The 27774-nt window shown below is 42.8% G+C and overlaps 1 protein-coding gene across 1 annotated transcript in view; it reads left to right on the top strand.

Moving 5' to 3' along the window:
• The window catches only part of igdcc3 (immunoglobulin superfamily, DCC subclass, member 3), a 121044-nt gene that overhangs the window by 21993 nt on the left and 71277 nt on the right, over window positions 1-27774 (top strand). The window contains exon 2 of the mRNA XM_021607201.2: window positions 465-770. Coding sequence (XP_021462876.1) covers window positions 465-770 — 306 coding nt within the window. The remainder of the gene's footprint in view (window positions 1-464; window positions 771-27774) is intronic.

The raw sequence follows: 27774 nt of genomic DNA, 5'->3' as shown, positions 1-27774 counted from the left end.
GTGCCGTTTAACACAATGGTAGAACGAGACGGTATTGAGTGCATCATGTCTCCAAGGCAGTAGGTAGGCGGATTGTCAGCAGCACATCAAGGTGGTTTATTATGGGACTGGAAGCTGGCAGACAGTAGCATGCACAGTAATCACAGTGTACAGTTATTGTGTTTTATATTCTATAGCACACATCAATATCTGCCACCACAACGCCTTGGTTGCTCTGTGTTTAGAAAGGATGGACCAGTCTGTTCTTTCTACATTCACCTGGCTGTCTATACTCTTGTGTTTGTAGGTGTGGATAGTTCATTTTCACTGTGCTGGAAAGCATGTTCTTGCTAGTGAGTGTGAATGAATTCTCTTGAGACCAAACTCTAACCTATCTTGCTAAGGCTGTTTGCTCATGAGCACTGAGTGTATTTTCTGTGTAGCTGTGTAGGTGTAATGTGTATATTTCTCTGCTATTGGTGTAGGTGTGACATCGGGAGCAGAGCTCTCCTTCACCCTGGAGCCCAGTGACATCATCGCGGTGCAGGAGCAGCCCCTAATGCTGCACTGTCAGGTGGACGGTATCCCACCAATCACCACGCAGTGGAGGAGGAATGGAATCCTCCTGGTGGATGACCAATACTACACCATGTTCCACAACGGCACTCTGCTGATTGGACGCTTCCAGAGGACCAAGTCTGATGGCTCAACTGATGAAGGGGATTATGAGTGCGTGGGCCAGAACTCCTTTGGTCTGGTGGTGAGCCGCAGGGCCAGGGTGCAGGCCGCCAGTAAGTGTTCCTTTAATAACCTTGCTACGGGGTTATTACTGCCATGGTAGTACCATGTTATTACAATGTTATTGAAAAGCATAATTAGTAATCGCCAACATATTACCAACATTGGTAATCGGAGAGGTATTTGTTGATTGCTAGCAAGTATGACTCAATGAATACAATTAATATGCATACAATAACTCAATAATATGTAGGTTGAAGTTTAAATCTGCTGAACGTTTTGCCATCGCTATTGTTGGAAGGTGGTGAAATCTGACGTTGGGTTTGTCAACCCATGTCTACAGTATGTCTCTCATGTAGCCGACCGCTGCTGGATACGTGGCTGTACAGTCAGAGTAACCAGCAGTATACTGTATTTACCAAGCTTTAATATTGGAGCCACATTATGTTTGGATCAGCCCAACGTGAGCGACTTAGGGAGCCACATTCTTTTGACAAAGAAGCCTTATTTCCAAAGGTACGTTAGCATTTTGGATTTTGCCCTCCCTTCGTGTAATGTTGCATGTCCCTAGTAATATTTCATACTTAATCTGTGCTCTTCTCTGGAATTTGCTATTAGCAAGCCTTCATACTTGGCGTTCACACTGCATTGTTGTGCCTGCTGTAATCTCAATGTGTTGCTGATGGCCCTCTCGCTGGTTGCTGGCACCAAGATCAATTTTCTGCGCTCTGCTCTAGCCACAAAGCTCTTTTTTTGGATTCACCTGAGTTCCACGTCAAGTGCTAAGCATTGGATCCATGGCACATGCTTACAATCTGTCTCTTTGGTGGAGAGAAAATGTGGCTGTTTGGTTCAGACAGTCTCTCAGAGCAGTCTCTATTGAACTCTATCCTTCTCTCTCTCTCTTTCTCTCTTTTTTTCTCTCCCGTTCCATTTCTCTCCCCCTCTCTCTCTTTATCACCATCTCCATGTGTGTATCCCTCTGTCAAAAAAAAGCCACCCCCCTGTCCTCTAACCCTCTGCTCTGTTTGACCAGACATGTGGCGGTTGTTTGGAGAGAGACATAGAACAGCACTGTGCTGGACACTGCCTCGTCTCTTATTCCTGCCTTGGCGTTTCTCATTCTGATACTGTAGCTATCTATGTACACTGCACAGTGTATGTGTTGATTACACTGTAAACATACGGCTATTGCCTTGTCAAGGCTGTGCTTGACTTGACTGGAAACGGAAGACAACTTAGTGGCGATGGTCATTTAAACACATAGACAGTATAGCTTACATGGAGTTATTCCAGTGGAGGCTGCTGAGGGGAGGACGGCTCATGATAACGGCTGGAATGGAGTCAGCGGAGTGGTATTAACCACATGGTAACCATGTTTTTGATGTGTTTGATACCATTCCACTGACTCCATTCCAGCCATTATTATGAGCCGTCCTCCCCTCAGCAGCCTCCACGGAGTTGGTCTCAAAGTCAATGTGTTATGTTATGTGGCGCTGGTTATTTTCAGAAGGTCTTGACTCCTTGCTTCATGAGGCTTCGGGTCGTTGTAACTGAACAGTGAAGTGACCGTAGAGCAGAGGGTTGACGGTGTCTTAGGGCTGCAATCCCGTTAACAGGATCGATATGACAACAGCCAGTGAAAGTGCAGGGCGCCAAATTCAAAACAACAGATATCTCATATTAAAATTCCTCAAACATACATGTATCTTATACCGTTTTTAAGGTAATCTTGTTGTTAATCCCACCACAATGTCCGATTTCAAATAGGCTTTACTGTGAAAGCACCACAAACGATTATGTTAGGTCACCACCAACTCACAGAAAAATTCTGCCATTTTTCCAGCCAGAGAGAGGAGTCACAAAAAGCACAAATAGAGATAAAATAAATCACTAACCTTTGATGATCTTCATCAGATGACACTCATAGGACTTCATGTTACACAATACATGTATGTTTTGTTTGATAAAGTTCATATTTATATAAAAAAATCTCAGTATACATTGGCGCATTACGTTCACTAGTTCCAAAAACATCCGGTGATATTGCAGAGAGCCACATAATTTTACAGAAATTACCTTTGACGATCTTCATCAGAATGCACTCCCAGAAATCCTAGTTCCACAATAAATGCTTAATTTGTTCGATAATGTCCATTATTTATGTCCAAGTAGCTACTTTTGTTAGCGCGTTTAGTACACAAATCCAAACGCTCGTGCAGGTCCAGCCGAACGTCGGACGACGTATATTACAGGTCGAAGAAACTTGTCAAACTAAGTATAGAATCAATCTTTAGGATGTTGTTATCATAAATCGTCAATAACGTTCCATCCAGAGAATTCCTATGTCTGTAGAAAAGCCATGGAACGCAGGTCGCTATCATGTGAAATGCGCATGACCAGGACATGGCTCTCTGCCAGACCACTGACTCAAACAGCTCCCATCCGGCTCCACAACACATTAGAAGCCTCATTCAAGTTTCTAAAGACGGTTGACATCTAGTGGAAAGCCTTAGGAAGTGCAACATAACCAATATCCCACTGTGTATTCAATAGGGGCTGGGTTGAAAATCAACCAACCTCAGATTTCCCACTTCCTGTTTGGATTTCTTCTCAGGTTTTTGCCTGCCATATGAGTTCTGTGATACTCACAGACATCATTCAAACAGTTTTAGAAACTTCTGAGTGTTTTCTATCCAATACTAATAATAATATGCATATATTAGCAACTGGGACTGAGGAGCAGGCCGTTTACTCTGGGCACCTCTGGGCATCTTATTCATCCAAGCTACTCAATACTGCCCCTGCAGCCATAAGAAGTTAAGTAAGGCAGCCACATTAATTGATGTGGTCTCCAAGCTTGTGCAGCAGCCTTTGTCCTTTAACGGCTAATAGAAGACCCTTTGTGTTGGACTCTGTACCTTCATATGTTTGTTAAGGATGATGTGGTGTGCTCCAGTGCTTCATTGCTGGAGAACAGTAGACAGACCCATGTGTTTCTGTGGAATAAGAAAAAAACTGAGAACAATGGGTAAATTGAATGTGCAGTATTCTTTAAAAAAAACTTTGTGTTTGCACACACACACACACACACACACACACACACTTGCCTACAATATAGTAACTCAAATGCACAGGCATCCTCTCACTCCAGAGGTCGTGGGGAGCAATCAAAGCAGCACCTTTGTGATACTGTACAGTTAAGCGTTTCTGAAAGCTCTTCTGTGCTGCGTCGAGTTACACACTGACAGACAAAGGCTGGCAGAGGGCTTAGATTCCTGCCCTGTGTGTAACACAGGCCAGGAAGGAGACAACTCACTGCTGTGCTGTTGTGTCTATGCAGCCTCGCCGCTCAATGGGACCGAGGTGGCTAGGTGGTCACGGGGAGGGCCCTGCATCTCGCAGGCCACGGGAAAAGTCATCCCTGCGCAGTGGTGCCGCTAGACACAAGAAACCTTTTAAAACCTCCGTAGGGAGACTTTCTCTCAAAAGTCAGCCCATAGTTACCGTTTCAGCACCTCCCCGCTTTTACATGAGAGAAAATCCTGGATTTGGGCATTCCATTAATTATTATTTATGATTTAGTGGTCTGAGGGTGGAGTGGATGTAAAACTGGGAGGGGGGGGGGGGGGGGGGGGGGGGGGGGGGGGGGGTTGAAATGAAAATCTCTGCTGAGAGCACATGAGGAATATTTTTTATTTTATTTGACTGGGAAAGTCAGTTCTCTTGATACTAGCCATCCCGGATCCGGGATCGTGAATACAGCCTCAAGCTCATTACCATAACGCAACGTTAACTATTCATGAAAATCGCAAATGAAATGAAATAAATATGCTAGCTCTCAAGCTTAGCCTTTTGTTAACAACACTGTCATCTCAGATTTTCAAAATATGCTTTTCAACCATAGCAAAACAAGCATTTGTGTAAGTGTTGATAGCTAGCGTAGCATTTAGCGTAGCATTGAGCGGGCAACATTTTCACAAAAACAAGAAAAGCATTCAAATAAAATCATTTACCTTTGAAGAACTTCGGATGTTTTCAATGAGGAGACTCTCAGTTAGATAGCAAATGTTCAGTTTTTCCAAAAAGATTCTTTGTGTATCAAAACCGAAAAAAAAAAAAAAAAGAAAAAAAAAACGAAAATTCAGTCATCAAAACGCCAAACTTTTTTCCAAATTAGCTCCATAATATCGACTGAAACATGGCAAACGTTGTTTAGAATTAATCCTCAATGTGTTTTTCACATATCTCTTCGATGATATAACGTTCGTGGAAGTCTGCTCTCTCCTCTGAATCCCATGGAAGAATGCTTGCAGCTGAAGATTACGCACCAATTTCGACAAAGGACACCGGGCGGACACCTGGTAAATGTAGTCTCTTATGGCCAATCTTCCAATGATATGCCTACAAATACGTCACAATGCTGCAGACACCTTAGGGAAACGGCAGAAAGTGTAGGCTCGTTCCTGGCGCATTCACAGCCATATAAGGAGACAATGGAAAACAGCGCCTCCGAAATTTTGTTCACTTCCTGTTTGAAGTTTCATCTTGGTTTCGCCTGTAGCATCAGTTCTGGGGCACTCACAGACAATATCTTTGCAGATTTGGAAACGTTAGACTGTTTTCTTTCAAAAGCTGTCAATTATATGCATAGTCAAGCATCTTTTCGTGACAAAATATTGCGCTTAAAACGGGCACGTTTTTTTATCCAATAATGAAATAGCGCCCCCATAGATTCAAGAGGTTAAGAACTAATTCATATTTACGAAGACGGCCTACCCCGGCCAAACCTGGGCTGCCCTGTGGGACTTCCAATCACAGCTGGATGTGATACAGCCTGGATTTGAACCAGGTACTGATATGCAGTGCCTTAGACCGCTGCGCCACTCGAGCATGCCCATAGCAAGTATAATAATGGAATTATTTATTTCAGCAATGTTAGTCCAGTATGCAGTATGCATTGCTTTAAAACCTATGTTATCTGTTCCTATCGGATTAGCTTTGAGTCTATTATCATTTGAAAGAGTTGGCCAACATTTGCATTTTATTCTCTTAATTGTGTGGTTGACCCTGCTGACTTTGCATATAGAATCATTGACCAGAAGGGGAATTTTATGAGGTGTACAGACTAAAGACAAAGGATGAATTAGAATTTTGGGACCATTTAGAATATTCACTGCTGAGGGGGATGGCTAATATTAGGTCTTGTCTACAGCTGGTATTACAAACAACCTTTCATATCCAGTGATACAATGAATGTGTCACACAATGAATCTACTCATGTATCCACACCTGGCCAGCACAGATCTCTCTGATCTCTCTGAATGTGCTCCACAATCTGATTACAGGATGTACTAGGATGTAATGCTATGTGCAGACAGCTTCTTTCTCTCTGTGTCAAGTACAAGCTCATTACCTCGGGTGGTAGGGCTTTTTCCACCGCTGGCTGCTCTTGAACAGATAATGGTGTGCTCTCTTCTCTTCTGGGCTTCCTTCCTTCTTGTTTTTCAGGGTCACTTAAATGGATGACCCCTGCCCTGTGACTCATATTGATTAGCTTAAGGATTACCGATGGTCTGGAGGTCACATTCTGACATTATGGCCTTTGACCCCTAAGGAGGGTGTGTTGAGAGAGGGCCCCATTTTAATGAAGCATGTGATATTTACCTGTTGGGAATGGGGAGGCACTGTGTCCTGACATGCCTACCATATGATAGTAACCATGTGTGTGTGTGTGTGTTTTGCTTGCCGATGCTGGACTCAGGCAATTGATGTCTTTGTTGAGTGACAAAAAGAAGCTAAGTGCAGGGCCTTCTCCTTAATGAATCTTTATTTGGTTATCTGAGCCTGCAGGACACCAGTCTTTAGGACAGGAGGAAGCAATCATAGTGAAAAAGAACAGCTGGGCAATTTCACGGTAACGGAATTACGCTTTGACAAAGTTGAACAAACCATACAACTCTATGCACAAGGACTACTTTTAACAATTTCCACTGAAAAAATGGACATGAAAGCTAATTTAGTGGAAGAACTGTGCAAATGCTAACTTTGGTAACAGAATTACGGTAAAATCTCCCTCTGGTTTTTAAGCCACGTTTTCTAAAAACTCTGTTAAATATCTGCTCTGAATGAAGATTAAAACATGTCTGCAGAAAGAATGAGGTGTCAGCTATGATAGGGCACATTGAGTTAAAAATATATTTTGGTTATTGAACTACAGTAAGTAAAGTGGATTTACACCCGGTAACAGAATTACGGTAACGGAATTGCATCATGGGTCCCTGATCTGTACTACACAGAAATGCATAATTATGAGTATGAATGTCATTCTCCTCATGTTTTCACAAGTTTGGAGCACAGTAGAGTACGGTGCAGTACAATAGCAGAGTAGAGTAGGATAGAGTAGAGTTCAGTTGAGTACAGTAGAGATCAGTATAGTAGAGTTCAGTAAAGTACAGTAAAGTAGAGTATAGCATAGTTCAGTAGAGTTTAGTACAGTAAAGTATAGTATAGTTCTGTACAGTACAATATACTCTATTCTACTGTACTATACTCTACCTTTCTTCACTGTACTGTACCTTATCGTACGATACTACTGTATTGGATTGGACTGTACTGTACTGTGCTGTACTCACTGTACTGTACTGTGCTATCCAAACGTGTGAAACATACGTCTATGATAGATTTGGTCCAGTCCGGTCCATCTGTGAACGTTAACATCAAGGCCATGGGTTTCAACAACATTTCCGGTGTCGGTCGGTGCTCAGTGGGTGAGGATGCTAGTTACAGGAAATGGAAAGAGATGGGGCTCATGGGTAGGTGTCAGTAAGAGCTGGGAGAGGTGACATTAACTGGAGAGGGAGAGAGAAAGGAAAAAAGAGAGAGAGGGAGAGATAGAGGGAGGAGTTGTCCAGACTCAGGCTGTTTTAATACTCTTGGTTTTACCACCAGACACCAGAAAGACAAAGAAAACATTTATGAGCTGAACATAAAAGGGAGAACAGTAGCATGTGACCCAACTGGGGTTTGTGACTATTAGGATTTCCCATTGTAGCCAATTCAGTTACTGATTTGGTAACGGAATAACGAGTTTTAATCACTCAATAGTTCATAAACAAAATTGATATCCGTAAAAACGAATTGATAGGTCTACCTTTACTTGTTACTTCTGTGAGCTTTCATTATCCTCTCATTAGGTAGAGACATTTGAAAATATCCTAAAGTGTAAAGATATGTGGGTTTTTTGTAAAGGAATTACAAGGTCATATTTCTTAAACTTACAGAAGGTATACCTTTTAAGACCTTTTCTGGTGGATGTTTTCTAAGACCCCTTTTCCATCTGTTTACCCAGAAATCAAATATGTTATTATGCCTCATTTTTAAGATGGAAAATTGTTGAAAAACGTATCTATGCCTTTATTTCCCAAAAATATAGACTCGTAACTTTCATTTGACACCCAATTTGATATGCTCCTAAAAACTTCACATGTTGGTGCTAATGAGTTTTTTTCAGTGGAAATGCCCAGGTAGAGAACGGACAAATGGGCTCTGCAGGAATTCACAGCCCCAACGTCCCATGATGCCCATTGTGGCGTGTTCATGTCTATTGTTGTTTGGGGAAATGGTGGTTAAAGCATGATCCTCTCAGTAAAGGTCAGTAAAGTCTCTGTGTGCTCCTGGGTGCACTGTCGCAAACATGAAATGCTTCTGGGCTTACAAACCAGAGTCAATGTCCCTTTGATAGCAGCATGTACAGATGCCCTGCTAGATATGGAGTTTGATCTATGAATCATTACACATCGCGGGGGGCTTGAACAATCCACACTGGGTATTGTTATCACGTGAAGCAAAATCCATATTTCCTTCTTCAAAAGCAGTGGGCCGAGTTCTTGTTTTTTTTTAATATCATCCAGTTGGAGCCTTTGTTAGTTTGTTTTTTATTCTTCAGTAAAAGGATGTGATGGACTGGAGTGATTCACTGCTGAATGGAGCCAATGACCTATATAAACCCTGGATTGCTGATGCTATGTATTGGCCATTGAGAGGCTTTGAAGTCACCGGTCGGCCATTTTGGTACTCCCCAGTAGAAACAGTCATCCATAGGAATTAATGGAATTATACAGAATTTCAAAGTTTCAAGGAAAAAATTATGTATGAAAAAATGTATTTAAGAATTTTTGTTGTTGTAGTAAGGACAGTAACATTAGTAATCTCTCAAAATTATATTTATGGAAAAAAAATGTACACTTTAAAAAAAATTACATTTGTATGTTTAGCTCACATAATATAATTTAAAAGCATGCATTAAGGTGTCCGTAATAGAATAAACATGGCATAAACAAATGTAGACATTCATAAATTAATTTCTACAGCTTCCAATATATTTTTTACAACAGTGGAGGAGTGCCAAAATGGGGGTGCGGTAGCTTCAGTCATCTAGTGTATATATTAATCAATGGATGAAGCGCAGTAGGAATCAACCCTGGCTCACCCACTGGAGGAGACATGAGAAGAGATGTGGCAAAAGTGAAACATCTCTGCTCTTCTTTCCTCCCAGGGAGGAGGGACAGGTGAAGGAAGGGAGTATTTCTCACACCTTCCTCCCCCTCAGAGTTTGAACTACATATTGATTATCTCAGGGTACACCATCAGGGCCTTTCTGTCTGTCCACCTATCTCCAGCCAGTGGAGTGGAGGGAAGAAGTGATGATGGGAGGTGAAAAAATCCTATAATGATGTTATCAGCCTCTGAATGTTTCCGTTTCTGTTAGATGCATCTACTTAGCGCTCAGCTGTTCCTTTATTGCACTTTTGGGGGGGGTTGTCTAAATACTTGGTACAGAGGATTGTGATACAGGAAGAAGTGTGAAAGTGAATTAGCTATAAGGAAGGAAGGAACACAGAGGCAGACAGGAGTGCTGGGTTATGTTCTGTCAGTGCAGCAGGCCTCTCCTAGGGAAGACACTAATAGGCAACCTCCAGCAGGGGCAGTTTAGCATATGAGAGAGGCTTGAACCATTTCAGATCTCTTTTATCCTTTTAGGGCCCACCAATAGAGAAATACATTTGAGACGGGAAGGAAGCGGAGACCTTTTTTCTCTCCTTTAAAGAGAGGTGGCATAGATCTGTTGCTCAAGTCTTCTAAAGATCAAAGGCTATTTTTTTTGTCTGATGTATTTGTCTGTGTCGGGGCTCATGCTCAATTTGTACTTTAGGATAATTTGTGTGCATTACAGCCTCGCTCCCTGCACCACGGCTCCGTGGCAGTCCCAGTAACAGGCAGGCAGTGCTGCCATGCAAATGGTGGCGCGATTAGTGAAGCCTCTTTATAGTCCCCCTCAGATAAAGTGTCCCGCCCGGCCCTCAAACCCATCCACCATAAATTGTTCTTCTTATTTACTTGTCTGCCATGTGTGTGAGCTCTCTACTGGGAGCTGGTGCAGCATGGGCTCCCCGTCGGCCCGCTCAATTGGCCAGCCGTCCAGGAAACACTTATTTTTGTAAATGTTATCTCTTTGATGGCTTTGCCTCTCTCCCTCTCCTTCTCTGTCTCTCCCTCCCATTTCTCTTGGAGTTCCTCATTAGCTTAGGCTCAGGAAGCTTTTCATCATTTCAATTAATTACAGCGCTCAGTATAGTAGACCGGTCGGACCAGCGGTTTACTGATTGGCCTGCCTTTTATACCCCGCACGCCTGTCACCAGGCAACTGATCATAAAAGCCTTCGCTTACAAAATAGGATCAATCGAAATGACAGGCTTTTGTCCCCTTTTTTATGCATTAATTGGAAAGAGTTTAAGCTTTGTTGAGTTATAATTTATTTTAATTCTGGGGCCCATTCAGGCTCTGAGTCTGTAATTGACCTGGGTAACCCTGGGGTGATCAAGAGAAGCATGGTGGGGTGTTGGGTGGAGAAAAGGAGAGGCCAAACATGAAGAGTGGAGTTGAACATAAACAAATAGGTACAACTCCATTCTGACTGCCATTTGTGTGCGTTTTCTATACATAGAGTATCCCAGACAGATGGTTTTTAATTGCCCTCCCAGCCTAACACTGGGATGTTGAATGATAGTTTATAAAACAGAAGATTGCAGTGGCTGTCAGGGATAAAAAGAGGAGCAGAATGGTAGAGAGGGACTACCTGTAACAACGCTGACATCTGTGTGAATGTAACTATCAGTTCCTCTCAAATCCATTTTTTTTGTATTGAAGTCAATGTACCCAAGCAAGTGCATTTTTCAAATGTATTATTTAGCTAGGCAAGTCAGTTAAGAAAATGTCTTATTTACAATGATGGCCTAACGGGGAACTGCCTTGTTCAGAGGCAGAACAACATATTTTTACCTTGTCAGCTCAGGGATTTGATCCAATAGCCTTTCAGTCACTGGCCCAACAGCCTTTCAGTCACTGGCCCAACAGCCTTTCAGTCACTGGCCCAACAGCCTTTCAGTCACTGGCCCAACAGCCTTTCAGTCACTGGCCCAACAGCCTTTCAGTCACTGGCCCAACAGCCTTTCAGTCACTGGCCCAACAGCCTTTCAGTCACTGGCCCAACAGCCTTTCAGTCACTGGCCCAACAGCCTTTCAGTCACTGGCCCAACAGCCTTTCAGTCACTGGCCCAACAGCCTTTCAGTCACTGGCCCAACAGCCTTTCAGTCACTGGCCCAACAGCTATTGAGGCGACTGTAGATCTTCATTGCAAAACAGTGTGTTTTTATCAGTTATTTGGTTACGTGAATACATTTAGTATAGTTCTATCTAAAAAATATAAAAAACATTTTATGTTTCACAATTGACTATTTTCTGAAAAGGATGAGTTCACTGAGTAGGATGGTCCTCCCCATTCTCATCTGAAGAGCCGTCACTGGCATTTAGAAGATATAATTGTTTTCTCTGGCATAGTCAATATCTACGATATCCATAAATTCCTCAAGATCAAAAAGGATGCCACTACTTTGACTTGGAGCAATCAAATCAAATCAAATTGTATTTATTACATGCGCCGAATACAACAGGTGTAGACCTTAAAGTGAAATGCTTACTTAAAAGCCCTTAACCAACAGTGCAGTTATAAGAATAATACAAAAAATAAAAAATAAGAGTAACAAACAATTCAAAAGCAGCAGTAAAATAACAATAGCAAGGCTATGTACAGGGGGTACCGGTACAGAGTCAGAATGCGGTGCACCGGTTAGTCGAGGTAATTGAGATAATATGTACATGTAGGTAGAGTTAGTAAGGTGACTATGCATGGATAATAACAGAGAGTAGCAGAAGAGTCTCATGGCTTGGGGGTAGAAGATGTTTAGGAGCCTCTTGGACTTGGCGCTCCGGTACCGCTTGCCGTGCGGTAGCAGAGAGAACAGTCAATGGCTAGGGTGGCTGGAGTCTTTGACCATTTTTAGGGCCTTCCTCTGACACCGCCTGGAAAAGAGGTCCTGGATGGCAGGAAGTTTGGCCCCGGTGATGTACTGGGCCGTACACACTACCCTCTGTAGTGCCTTGCTGTCGGAGGCCGAGCAGTTGCATTACCAGGCAGTGATGGAACCAGTCAGGATGCTCTCGATGGTGCAGCGGATGTGTTGTTACCTACCCTTACCACCTGGGGGAGGCCCGTCAGGAAGTCCAGGATCCAGTTGCAGAAGGAGGTGTTTAGTCCCAGGGTCCTTAGCTTAGTGATGAGCTTTGAGGGTACTATGGTGTTGAACGCTGAGCTGAAGTCAATGAATAGCATTCTCACATAGGTGTTCCTTTTGTCCAGGTGTGAAAGGTCAGTGTGGAGTGCAATAGAGATTGCGTCATCTGTGGATCTATTGGGGCGGTATGCAAATTGGAAAGGGTCTAGGGTTTCTGGGATAATGATGTTGATGTGAGCCATGACCATCCTTTCAAAGCACTTCATGGCTACAGACATGAGTGCTACGAGTCAGTAGTCATTTAGGCAGGTTACCTTAGTGTTCTTGGGCACAGGGCCTATGGTGGTCTGCTTGAAACATGTTGGTATTACAGACTCGGTCAGGGAGAGGTTGAAAATGTCAGTGAAGACACTTGCCAGATGGTCAGCGCATGCTCGGAGTACAAGTCCTGGTAATCCGTCTGGCCCTGTAGCCTTGTGTAACAGTATTTTTTATTGGAATTTCACAATTTTCACCCATATTTAAGAGATACAACAACAGAGACAAAGCAACAACAACAAAAACAGCACTCACTTACACATACCTACATGTATATATATATATATATATATATACATACATACATACACACACACCCATACATACGTACACCATTTTCCTCTTCCCGCTCGGTGCTTCTCTCACCCCATGCCCATCAAACGCGTCTCTCAATACATACATTTTAAACACATTTACAAACAGAAATTAAACAAAAAAGCTCAGTTTAAACCAAGAAGTTAGGTTCCACACATGGAACGTACAGTGTAGTTCTGAAATACATAGATCCCCGCCATTCTAAGAGAATCCTTGCAGCATAATAGCTGATACCTCAAGTTCTAGGTAATTTAGATAAGGTTCCCATACTTTGTAGAACTGGTCTGTTTTAGAATGCAATGTACATGTCAGATATTCCAGAGGCACCCATTCAAATAGTATCTTATGCCAATCTTTAATAGAAGGAACCTTATCACTAATCCACTGTAAAAGGATGTTTTTCCTCTCTGCGTAGGTAAGGATGTTGTAAAGCCTCCTTTTACCCACAGAAGTAACATGCCTACTAGGGAGACCTAACAGTAAAGAAACTGGGTCCAAATCTAGATCAACCCCTAGGATCTTTTCAATTTCTTGCAGAACACCAGACCAGTATCTTTGTATTTTGGTACATAACCATAAACAATGTGTTAGGGTGCCTGTATCAGTTTTGCATCCTGCAGCCTTGTGAATGTTGATCTGTTTAAAGGTCTTACTCACATCGGCTGCGGAGAGCATGATCACACGTCCGGAACAGCTGATGCTCTCATGCATATTTCAGTGTTACTTGCCTCAAAGTTATTTAGCTCATCTGGTAGGCTAGTGTCACTGGGCAGCTCTCAGCTGTGCTTCCCTTTGTAGTCTGTAATATTTTACAAGCCCTGCCACATCCGACGTGTGTCGGGGGCCGGTGTAGTATGATTCGATCTTAGTCAGTCCAGTTTTGACGCTTTGCCTGGTTCGTTGGAGGGCATAGTGGGATTTCTTATAAGCTTCAGGGTTAGAGTCCCGCTCCTTGAAAGCGGCAGCTCTAACCTTTAGCTCAGTGCGGATGTTGCCTGTATTCCATGGCTTCTGGTTGGGGTATGTACATACAGTCACTGTGGAGGACGACGTCATCGATGCACTTATTGATGAAGCCAGTGTACTCATCAATGCCATCGGAAGAATCCCGGAACATATTCCAGTCTGTGCTAGCAAAACACTCTTGTAGCTTAGCTTAACTCAGGAGGAGGTGTGCAATGTAAAGAATACTGTCATGTTAGCCAGCCACAGAGCTAAACTATAACACTATACTTACTCAGTCATACACCCAGCCAGCCCTCTGTGGAGAGTGGTGAGTGTGTTGACACATTGTAATAGCTTTAAAAGGTTTTTCCAGGTATTTGGCAATGGTGTGTGTTTCCAGGTATTGGATGAATATTATTATGTGTGTATATGGGGGAGATGAGGTTGGAGGATAGAGTATACAGTTGAAGTCAGAAGTTTACATACACTTAGGTTGGAGTCATTAAAACCCGTTTTTCAACCACTCCACAAATTTCTTGTTAACAAACTATAGTTTTGGCAAGTCGGTTAGGACATCTACTTTGTGCATGACACAAGTCATTTTTCCAACAATTGTTTACAGACAGATTATATAATAACCATGGGACCACGCAACCGTCATACCGCTCGGGAAGGAGACACGTTCTGTCTCCTAGAGATGAATGTACTTTGGTGCGAAATGTGCAAATCAATCCCAGAACAACAGCAAAGGACCTTGTGAAGATGCTGGAGGAAACAGGTACAAAAGTATGTGTATCCACAGTAAAACGAGTTCTATATCGACATAACCATGAAAGGCCTCTCAGCAAGGAAGAAACCACTGCACATGGGGACAAAGATCGTACTTTTTGCAGAAATGTCCTCTGGTCTGATGAAACAAAAATAGAACTGTTTGGCCATAATGACCATCGTTATGTTTGGAGGGGAAAAGCGGAGGCTTGCAAAGCCGAAGAACACCATCCCAACCGTGCACCACAGGGGTGGCAGCATCATGTTGTGGGGGTGCTTTGCTGCAGGAGGGACTGGTGCACTTCACAAAATAGATGGCATCATCAGGGAGGAAAATTATGTGGATATATTGAAGCAACATCTCAACACATCAGTCAGGAAGTTAAAGCTTGGTCGCTTTAAAGCTTGGCAGCAAATTGTGACAACTGCGTAAGTGGTGTGTATACTTTCACTAGTCACTGTATAGTATCCCAGACAGTCGTTGTAGAACCTCCACTGCTTGGATTTTAACACTACTTTTCTACTCCTCCCAGGAGTTGAATGAGAGATTAATAAAACAGAAGATTGCAGGGGCTGTCAGGGATAAAAGAGGAGCGGAATGGAAGAGAGAGAGAGGCTACCTGTAACAGCGCTACAGGGCTGTCATTTGTGTGAACGTAACTATCAGTTCCTCTTAGGAGGTGGGGTGCATGTAAAGAATACTGGCATGTTAGCCAGCCACAGAGGTAAACAGTAACACTATACTTACTCAGGCAGACACCCAGAAAGCCCTCTGTGGAGAGTGATGAGTGTGTTGACACATTGTAACAGCTTTAAAAGGTTTTTCCAGGTATTGGGTGAAGGTGTGTGTGTGTTTCCAGGCGTTGGTTGATTGTTATTGTGTGTGTGTGTGTGTGTCTTTGTGTGGGAGTAGTTGGAGGAGATGCTACTCCGTACCCCTCTCATTCATCCTAGCCTCCTGACTGGGTGGACGCTGAAGCGCCAGCCTTCCATCTCCCTTGGGTTTCCTTTGTCTGTGGGTGAAGCCCCGCCCCTCAACCCCTCACCCCCCTTCCTCCCTCCACCAGCCCGGCCCGAGCCTTTGAAACTGCCCTGCTGCTGCACTTCCCACTGACACTCAGCTCAATGACTGGGCTGCACAGGTCAGGAGACTGTCTCAATAGAACCGCAGTACACTGGGCCTCCCTCCCTACGGATCTGCTGGGAAATTGGCTTGCAGAGAGAGAGAGAGAGAGATTGTAGACCACACCAGTGTTTTTTTTTCTTTCACAATTTGGGTAGATATAAGGTAACAGATACTTTGTAGACAGACACATAATGAGAGTAATTCTCCTAATGGAGCTAACAACCACAGGTCTCAGTGCTCAGAGAGTGATCTGTGATGGAGGCAACAGGGTAAAGGAACCCACATACTAGGCTCGTTTTGCTCCTAGCAGAACTCGGCTAGGCGAAGAGAACGCCTGTGCTTCGCATAGTCCCTTATAATACCTTCGCTGGAAAAATGAGAAAAGAACGACAATCTTACTGTTTGCAACAACATAGCCAGTATACACTTCCTCAAAACAGTCCAAATTTAGATACATCAAGGAATCTGTCATTCATTTTAGGGTTGTTGCCAAGGTCTTTGTTAGATATTTAGTGCAGTATTTCACAAGTGAAAAAAATTGGCATGAAAAACTTAATTGAAGAATCCCGTCCATAGTTCCCACTTCTACTAGGAGTAGTATTGTTGACCATGAAGAACGGGCGTAGACTTTGTCTACCAAACTTCTCAACTGCTCAAACAGATGGAAAAAAAACCTGCACCAAAACGAATAAACTGCACTCATCCTTCCTTCCCTCACTAAAATAAATCAATCTAATGTATTTACATACACACACATCAACATTCTGTTACCGCACAGGACAGCATGCCACTACCCCCTTCCCAGCCTCCTCTCCACTCCTCTCCCCAGGCACGATGAGAGAGGTGCTGCTGTGAGCTCCTGCCACTGCCTCTGCAATTCACCTCAGTGAGAAAATGCAACATGACATGCCCCTTTTTCCTGTTGACCAAAGGCCTACGTCCCTGCTTGGAAAACAGGCGTATATAACGTTTTAAGGACCAATCTGGTTAGCACTATGCAGATTAATGTGTCTATTTTACCCTGCTGTGCATGGTCATATCTCTCTCTCTCTCTCTGTCTCTTGCTCTATCTCTGCTCTTGGGAGATTGAGGTATAATATGATTTCTCTAACTGTAATGCCGAGTTGGGCTGAAGGGCTCAGAGCTCTGGACGCCTGTTGACTGATTATACGTCTTCACAGGTGTCTATCTAATCTACCTCCCAGATGGAGATCTCGGATCTGAGTTAAATGGATGCCAATCTGGTCAAGATAAGTTGTATCATTTCATTATTTAGATTTATGAATTCATGTCAGAGTATACCAAACCAATTTTCTTTTTTTTTGGCTCTGTACATAAATGTAAGAGGATAACCAACTTTAGGAGTTCCGTATGATATATCTTCAAGTGCATTTATTTATTTGTTTTTCTTTTTTTTTAAAGGGTGGACCAGCTTTAATATTGCGGATAGATTGTTGCTTCCGTCAAGTGTTAGTTCCTGATAGTTGCTGGTTGAAAATAGGGTGAAATTTTATCCCCCTTTTTGAGAAAACAAATATTGCACTATTATTAACAATCTATTTCTCTGAGCAATTGTACTAGTATAAAATAATATATATATACACTAACGTTCAAAAGAGTTTGGGGTCACTTAGAAATGTCCTTGTTTTCCATGAAAACATACATGAAAAGAGTTGCAAAATTAATAGGAAATAGTCAAGATGTTGACAAGTTATAAATAATGATTTTTAATTGAAATAATAATTGTGTCCTTCAAACTTTGCTTTCGTCAAAGAATCCTTCATTTGCAGCAATTACATCCTTGCAGACCTTAGGCATTCTAGTTGTCAATCTGAAGAGATTTCACCCCATGCTTCGGGAAGAACCTCCCACAAGTTGGATTGGCTTGATGGGCACTTCTTACATACACTACAGTCAGGCTGCTCCCACAACAGCTCAATCGGGTTGAGATCCGGTGACTGTGCTGGCCACTCGATTATAGACAGAATACCAGCTGGCTGCTTCTTCCCTAAATAGTTATTGCATAGTTTGGAGTACTTTGGGTCATTGTCCTGTTGTAGGAGGAAATTGGCTCCAATTAAACTCCATCCACAGGGTATGGCATGGCGTTGCAAAATTGAGTGATAGCCTTCCTTCTTCAAGATCCCTTTTACCCTGTAGAAATCTCCCACTTTACCACCACCCATGCACCCCCAGACCATCACATTGCCTCCACCATCATGCTTGACAGATGGCGTAAAGCACTCCTCCAGCATCTTTTCATTTTTTCTGCGTCTCAAGAATGTTCTTCTTAGTGATCCGAAAACCTCAAACTTAGATTTGTCTGTCCATAACACTTTTTTCCAATCTTCCTCTGTCCAGTGTCTGTGTTCTTTTGCCCAGCTTAATCTTTTATTTTTATTGGCCAGTCTGAGATGTGGCTTTTTCTTTGCATCTCTGCCTAGAAGGCCAGCATCCCAGAGTCGCCTCTTCACTGTTGACAGTGAGACTGGTGTTTTGCAGGTACTATTTAATGAAGCTGCCAGTTGAGGACTTGTGAGGCTTCTGTTTCTCAAACTACACTCCAATGTACTTGTCCTCTTGCTCAGTTGTGCACCGTGGCCTCCCACTCCTCTTTCTATTCTGGTTAGAACCAGTTTGCGCTGTTCTGTGAAGGGAGTAGTACACAGCATTGAACGAGATCTTCAGTTTCTTGACAATTTCTCGCATGGAATAGCCTTCATCTCTCAGAACAAGAATAGTCTGACAGGTTTCAGCTGAAAGTCTTTGTTTCTGGCCATTTTGAGCCTGTAATCGAACCCACAAATGCTGATGCTCCAGATATTCAATTTGTTTAAAGAAGGCCAGTTTTATTGCTTCTTTAATCAGGACAACAGTTTTCAGCTGTGCTAACATAATTGCAAAAGGGTTTTCTAATGATCAATTAGCCTTTTCAAATTATAAACTTGGATTAGCTAACGCAACGTAACATTGGAACACAGGAGTGATGGTTTCTGATAATGGGCCTCTCTCTGTACGCCTATGTAGATATTCCATTAAAAATCAACCGTTTCCAGCTAGTCATTTACAACATGAGCAATGTCTACACTGTATTTCTGATCAATTTGATGTTATTTTAATGGAGAAAATAATGTGTTTTTCTTTCAAAAACAAGGACATTTCTAAGTGACCCCAATCTTTTGAACGGTAGTGTGTGTGTGAAGGCAGTCAATGAGGCGTGACAGATTGAAATAGAACAACTCAGCTCTGACACAGGCGCTGTTCATCTGCCAATACTCTCAATGCCTGTGTTAATCTAAAGCAGGACATTCCAGATATGGAAGGACACTCTCCTCTTCTCTCTCCTCGTGGCTTTCTTGGAAATAGTATTTACCTTGTCTCCATTTTGTGTACCTTGGCTCCATTATGCTTTTGTATCTGAAGGCCGAACGAACAACCAGGTGAAATGAACCCTTGGAAAAACACTTGAAGCAATTATATTTACAAACGCCTCTGATTACCCAAGTCCCCCACCGGGATCAAGAAATTAGAATTTTCTATTATTTCTTTAACACATCACAGATCTGGGAGCTTCTGGAATTGGAGCTCCATTCTTCCTATTGGTTGGCTGTACAGTATTACTCCTTTACCTGTTTATTTCATGCCCTACATGGTGCTGATGTGATATGCGTCAGGAAGAAGATAGTGTTGGAATTAGCTCTACCTCAGCTGACAAGCCACAGGAGACATGAAATGGAGGCTCTGCATCTCCGTTTCACTCAAAGAGGTGCCCTAGTTAGTGCCCTAGGCCATGTGCCAGCCTACAGTACCTCCAACCCATCCATCCCTCCACCCAGTTTCACTCAGGCTCCGTTCCCCAGTCTGTAGCTGCCAGCCTGGGCTCTCAGCTCCCTCAGCTCCCTCTCCCAGCCCTGGAAGGATCCTTGGAACGTTCCCTGGAAGGCCTCTCATTCCAGAGAGAGGAATCCTATGGAATGCAACCTTGAGCTGAGCTGCAGAACAACACAATGACCATTAGAGTCTGTTTAGTACTGTATTGTGTGAATGGCAGGAGCTACTGTACCACTGAGCCGTTCTGATGCACAGGGACCGTCACAGATCACTGGGCTATGCTGACGCAGGTCATGGTAATGCCAGGGGTGCAGAGCAAGGCTATAACAGTCATACTGTATGGGGAGGAGGGGAAAGAAAGGGTGGGGGTGTAAACACTATGAAAGCAGCATTGCTCAGTAAGTGTGGCTGGTGGCTGTGGCTTGATGTCACCCTGCTCTCTAAGTATTTGCTTGTGTATACAATGCCTCACAGTAAACTGAAGGAACTTTAAAGAGGATATCAATTATGCATAAAGACCCAAATGCATTGATTGCAGTGCGTTGACTGAAAAGGGTACTTGCCTGGGATATTGAACTGCTCAAACAAAAAGTTCCCCGATTCCTCGCCTCGCTGCTTCATGTTCAACAAGATTGAAATCCCCGTCATATCTTTTTCCGAGGAGTGATATTATCACAAGTGGCACAACGTTGTATATGTTTTATATGTTTGCGGGTTATATAACTGGGAAGTGTAGGCTTCCTAGTTGCAGATATATTGTTTTCCTTCCCTCCTACTAAGAAGAGGAAGGGAAAGCTGGCAAAGCGCCAGCAACATCAATAACTGATAATGCACTTATTTCAGAACAAAGCAACTGCTGCAGAAAGAGAGAGAGAGAGAGAGAGAGAGACGCCTGGCAAACAGCTGCATGTCTCAGGGGAAGGCCATCCTTGTCCTAGGTCTAGCCTCCCACAGCACAGCAGACCACAGCACTGTTGTGACAGGGGCGCTGTGAAAACACAACGACATGTCTGCAGAGCTGTGGCGTGGCCGCCCGCCAGGGGGACGGTGGGTATAGGTGTAGCTGAAATCTATCTCTCTCTCCCACAATCTGTAAATCAAAGATGGAGTGGCAATGGCTATCGCACAGGGACAAGAGCGAGGAGCCAGGCAGTAATGCCCCCCCCCCCCCCCCCCCCCCCCCCCCCCCCCCCCCCCCGCTCTCTCTTTCATCTTTCATTCTTCCTTATTCTCTCTCTCTCTGTGTTCTCTCGCTCTTTCTTCATCATTCTCTCCCTGTCTCAAAGCATCTCGCTCTCTCTCGTCAAGCTATCTTTCTCTCAGTCCTTCTACCCCTCCCTCCATGCTACTCTGCTGACAAGTTCCATACCAGAGGTGAGAAGAGGAATGTGGCTAATTGACGTGAGATGGGATCAGAAGGAAAAACCGCTGTCACTCAAGCTTCAGTCTCAGTCTCAAGGCTGGCAGAAAGGTCTCTAATAGTTTGGAAGTAAATATTTTAGATGTCAAATTCTTCCAATTCCACTATCCGCTCCCTCTGTGCAGCTCAACGTGCTCTGGTGGAGATTATTCCGTCCGAAGTGTGTCCTAAATATTTCTCCCAATTACCCATTACAACATGATTTCAGAAAATGTGTTGTTGTAAATGTGCACATTTGAAGAAAATAGAGCCTGTGTCAAAATATGTGTATTTTCAGTTGTCTTTCTGCCAATCGTTGATGAAAGGCTCTAACCTTGACCATGACCATCAGAGTGTCTGCATGCAGCTGGGTTTTGGTTCAAATTAAAATGCAGCTCCTTTGTGGTGAGGATTTGTCCCTCTGTGAAGTGTGTGTGTGTGGGGGGGAGGGGGTGGAAGGTCGTGGGAGGCACATGGCGGGTTGGTATCTTTTTAATGAATTCTGTCTTGGTCTGGATGTCTCTGGACCACCCTAGCCCTTCTCAAACAAACTAATTAAAAGAGGGCCCTGAATTCCTCCTCCCTGGTTTTAAGGCTCATAGGGGGAATTCCTCAGTAATAGAGGTTGGAGGTGAGTGGGAAAAGGGCAGAGGTGGGGTCAGAGGTGAGACAAGAGGGCTGTAGTCTAGCCCAGAGTTTTTACCAGATTTTGATTCTGAGGATCAGTCTGGGAGTCTGAAATGTTGACATCTGGTTATTTGGTCATTTGATCTGTGCTTGTGAGCACTGCACACGGGCATGCGCGTGACGCGTGTGTCTGTGCATACGTGTGTGTGTGTATGTGTATGTTTCCGTGCATGTCGGCCTGCCTGCCTGCTGGCTTGCCCTGCTAAGTGTCTGTTTTGTGTTGACAGTAAAATACATTTCCCATAGCGTGTGATGGTCCAGATCCACCCATCACTACCAGTGTTACTGTCCAATGTCTACTCTTGTGTGTGTTCTGTGATGTAATGTCTCACTAGGTTTCCTGCCAACTCTCTGTGGTAATTATTTCAAAAGGCCCCTCCCCACTGCCCCATCACCACGCTTGACTACACTTGCCTTTACGGACAAAAAACGCTGTTAAAAAGCTTTACAAGGCCAGCACCATCCACCAATAAAAACTCCCTCTTCCTGTCCTCCCCTTTGGAGGACATTTTGTACAACCTGTGAGATTGGTAAAGACATGTAAAAGTGTGAAAGGAAGAGGACGTGGAGTGTCAAGAGGGGAGGAGGAGGTGATGGAGGATGTGTCTGGTCAGACATTGTCTGTCTGTCTGTCTATCTGGGTCTGGTGGCTGGGCTAGAGGGCCTGGTGGCTGGGCTAGAGGACCTGGTGGCTGGGCTAGAGGGCCTGGTGGCTGGGCTAGAGGGCCTGGTGGCTCGGCTAGAGGGCCTGGTGGCTGGGCTAGAGGGCCTGGTGGCTGGGCTAGAGAACCTGGTGGCTGGGCTAGAGGGCCTGGTGGCTGGGCTAGAGGGCCTGGTGGCTCGGCTAGAGGGCCTGGTGGCTGGGCTAGAGGGCCTGGTGGCTGGGCTAGAGGACCTGGTGGCTGGGCTAGAGGGCCTGGTGGCTGGGCTAGAGGGCCTGGTGGCTGGGCTAGAGGGCCTGCTGCTGTTCCTATTTTCAACTCTGTCTGTCTGTCTTTCTGGCCCCATAGGCCTGGCCATTCTCTGTGAGCCCTCAGTCGGCCACATTGTCAATACCAAGACCAGTAAGTGGAGGATGGGCTCTCCTCTCCACACCTCTTCACATGAACCAGAGGGACAAAGCCCAGCCTTAGACCAGAGTGATGGACAGGCAGGAGACAGCTCTAATCTGACAGAGAGGACAGGACAGGACACAGTCAACTAACTGCCCCACTCCCCTTCTCTGGGCCTCAGCCGCAGACCCCTTTATGTTGGGTACCTCCAAGGGAGAGAGTTGCAGCAGCCATTGTTGGGGTGAATTGAAGTCTTTGGAGTGGCTGGGAACAGGGTGAGATGCTGTTCAGAACAAAACCAGACCCTCTGGTTGGCTCCTCTTTGTGAGAATGACCATAGCGCTATTCTTTCCTGACTGACTGACTGACGGAAGGACTGACTTGCTGACTGAGGCCCCCTTTTGTCATTCCTCACTACTGTGTTCTGCCCTGTCCTGGGTAGATGGGTGCTTTTCTCTCCCCTCCCTCTCCGTAACCCATCCCCCACTCTGTCTCTGCATATACTAAAAATGGGAAAGGCAGAGGTCAGGGGGAGAAGGGGAGGGTTCAGCTGGAAAACGGTGACCTCTGTGTGTGCATTAGGGGAGAATACCCCTCCTCCTTTTCAATCCTCCCCCGTAACGCTCCTCCTCCTCTCCCACTCGGGGGGGGGATCCCCCTCTCCCATAGCCCCAGGGCAGCTGCAGTGACCTTGGCTTTGGCAGTGAATGAAGTGGCCCTAACCTGCCACAGTCCCTGACCCCTTCCCCAAACACCAACACCACGGCCTCCGTTTGGAATTGTGAAAGGCCAGAGCCAAACCAACAGTCTCTCACACACAGAGAAAAACATTGATTTGTCACGCTGTCGCCAGAGATCTGTTCCAATGGTTTAATGTTCCTCCAAGCTGGCTGAACGGTTAGTCAGTGGGAATACATCGCTTTCGTGTACAAAGGCCCTCTTTGCTGCTGTTGTTTTCATACTTGTTGGCGGAACGACAACATCAGAGCCAGCTTAGAACATATTAGGAGGTGTTTTTGATCACTACAGAACTTCATATTGTATCCATATCTATCTGGTTATATGTTGATTACTTTCTCTATCTTCATGAAGGAGAGTCTGAAATGAAATGGAACATCTTTGCTTGCTCAGTACATTCGCTAGCTGTATTCTGTGAGATGAGAATTTTTAGAGCGGAAAGTCTCTCTTAAGCTGACTAGAAGGTAGGAGTGGATGGGGAGAGAGAGCGGGCAGGCATTTCCCTTTTCTCTCCTTGGGTCCTCTGGCACAGGGGGACAATGCAGCTGAAATGGACAGGGTTAAAAAGCCTGTTACACTGTTGTGTGTGGATCAGGTCACTTGGGTCTGGAATGGAATTCCACAACATGACAGTAATATAACGTAACGTACTGTAGGTAACATGACAGTAATATAACGTACTGTAGGTAACATGACAGTAATATAACATACTGTAGGTAACGTGACAGTAATATAACATACTGTAGGTAACGTGACAGTAATATAACATACTGTAGGTAACGTGACAGTAATATAACATACTGTAGGTAATGTGATAGTAATATAACATACTGTAGGTAACGTGACAGTAATATAACATACTGTAGGTAATGTGATAGTAATATAACATACTGTAGGTAACGTGATAGTAATATAACATACTGTAGGTAACGTGACAGTAATATAACATACTGTAGGTAACGTGACAGTAATATAACGTAACGTACTGTAGGTAACGTGACAGTAATATAACGTAATGTACTGTAGGTAACATGACAGTAATATAACGTAATGTACTGTAGGTAACATGACAGTAATATAACATACTGTAGGTAACGTGACAGTAATATAACGTACTGTAGGTAACGTGACAGTAATATAACGTAATGTACTGTAGGTAACGTGACAGTAATATAACATACTGTAGGTAACATGACAGTAATATAACATACTGTAGGTAACGTGACAGTAATATAACGTAATGTACTGTAGGTAACATGACAGTAATATAACATACTGTAGGTAACATGACAGTAATATAACATACTGTAGGTAACGTGACAGTAATATAACATACTGTAGGTAACGTGACAGTAATATAACATACTGTAGGTAATGTGATAGTAATATAACATACTGTAGGTAACGTGATAGTAATATAACATACTGTAGGTAACGTGATAGTAATATAACATACTGTAGGTAACGTGACAGTAATATAACATACTGTAGGTAACGTGACAGTAATATAACGTAACGTACTGTAGGTAACGTGACAGTAATATAACGTAATGTACTGTAGGTAACATGACAGTAATATAACATACTGTAGGTAACGTGACAGTAATATAACGTACTGTAGGTAACGTGACAGTAATATAACGTAATGTACTGTAGGTAACATGACAGTAATATAACATACTGTAGGTAACATGACAGTAATATAACATACTGTAGGTAACGTGACAGTAATATAACATAGTGTAGGTAACGTGATAGTAATACAACATACTGTAGGTAACGTGACAGTAATATAACATACTGTAGGTAACATGACAGTAATATAACATACTGTAGGTAACGTGACAGTAATATAACATACTGTAGGTAATGTGATAGTAATATAACATACTGTAGGTAACGTGATAGTAATATAACATACTGTAGGTAACGTGACAGTAATATAACATACTGTAGGTAACGTGACAGTAATATAACATACTGTAGGTAACGTGACAGTAATATAACGTACTGTAGGTAACGTGACACTAATATAACGTACTGTAGGTAACATGACAGTAATATAACATACTGTAGGTAACGTGACACTAATATAACGTACTGTAGGTAACATGACAGTAATATAACATACTGTAGGTAACGTGACAGTAATATAACATACTGTAGGTAACGTGACAGTAATATAACATACTGTAGGTAACGTGACAGTAATATAACGTAACGTACTGTAGGTAATGTGACAGTAATATAACGTAATGTACTGTAGGTAACGAACGTGACAGTAATATAACATACTGTAGGTAACGTGACAGTAATATAATATACTGTAGGTAACGTGACAGTAATATAACGTACTGTAGGCAACGTGACAGTAATATAACGTAACGTACTGTAGGTAACGTGACAGTAATATAACATACTGTAGGTAACGTGATAGTAATATAACATACTGTAGGTAACGTGACAGTAATATAACATACTGTAGGTAACGTGACAGTAATATAACGTAACGTACTGTAGGTAACGTGACAGTAATATAACGTAATGTACTGTAGGTAACATGACAGTAATATAACATACTGTAGGTAACGTGACAGTAATATAACGTACTGTACGTAACGTGACAGTAATATAACGTAATGTACTGTAGGTAACATGACAGTAATATAACATACTGTAGGTAACATGACAGTAATATAATATACTGTAGGTAACGTGACAGTAATATAACGTACTGTAGGCAACGTGACAGTAATATAACGTAACGTACTGTAGGTAACGTGACAGTAATATAACATACTGTAGGTAACGTGACAGTAATATAACATACTGTAGGTAACGTGACAGTAATATAACGTAACATACTGTAGGTAACGTGACAGTAATATAATGTAATGTACTGTAGGTAACATGACAGTAATATAACATACTGTAGGTAACGTGACAGTAATATAACGTAATGTACTGTAGGTAACATGACAGTAATATAACATACTGTAGGTAACATGACAGTAATATAACATACTGTAGGTAACGTGACAGTAATATAACATACTGTAGGTAACGTGATAGTAATATAACATACTGTAGGTAACGTGACAGTAATATAACATACTGTAGGTAACGTGACAGTAATATAACATACTGTAGGTAACGTGACAGTAATATAACATACTGTAGGTAACGTGACAGTAATATAACATACTGTAGGTAACGTGACAGTAATATAACATACTGTAGGTAACGTGACAGTAATATAACGTAACGTACTGTAGGTAACGTGACAGTAATATAACGTAATGTACTGTAGGTAACATGACAGTAATATAACATACTGTAGGTAACGTGACAATAATATAACGTACTGTAGGTAACGTGACAGTAATATAATGTAATGTACTGTAGGTAACATGACAGTAATATAACATACTGTAGGTAACGTGACAGTAATATAACGTAATGTACTGTAGGTAACATGACAGTAATATAACATACTGTAGGTAACATTACAGTACTATAACATACTGTAGGTAACGTGACAGTAATATAACATACTGTAGGTAACGTGATAGTAATATAACATACTGTAGGTAACGTGACAGTAATATAACATACTGTAGGTAACGTGACAGTAATATAACGTAACGTACTGTAGGTAACGTGACAGTAATATAACGTAATGTACTGTAGGTAACATGACAGTAATATAACATACTGTAGGTAACGTGACAATAATATAACGTACTGTAGGTAACGTGACAGTAATATAATGTAATGTACTGTAGGTAACATGACAGTAATATAACATACTGTAGGTAACGTGACAGTAATATAACGTACTCTAGGCAACGTGACAGTAATATAACATACTATAGGTAACGTGACAGTAATATAACATACTGTAGGTAACGTGACAGTAATATAACGTACTCTAGGTAACATGACAGTAATATAACATACTGTAGGTAACGTGACAGTAATATAACGTAACGTACTGTAGGTAACATGACAGTAATATAACATACTGTAGGTAACATGACAGTAATATAACATACTGTAGGTAACATGACAGTAATATAACATACTGTAGGTAACATGGCAGTAATATAACGTAACGTACTGTAGGTAACGTGACAGTAATATAACGTAACATACTGTAGGTAACATGACAGTAATATAACGTACTGTAGGTAACGTGACAGTAATATAACATACTGTAGGTAACATGACAGTAATATAACAT

This window comes from Oncorhynchus mykiss, chromosome 6, assembly GCF_013265735.2.
Source record: "Oncorhynchus mykiss isolate Arlee chromosome 6, USDA_OmykA_1.1, whole genome shotgun sequence".
NCBI classification, from domain to species: domain Eukaryota; kingdom Metazoa; phylum Chordata; class Actinopteri; order Salmoniformes; family Salmonidae; genus Oncorhynchus; species Oncorhynchus mykiss.
Note: the sequence above shows the minus strand (reverse complement) of the source record. Positions and strands in the feature narration are given on the sequence as shown.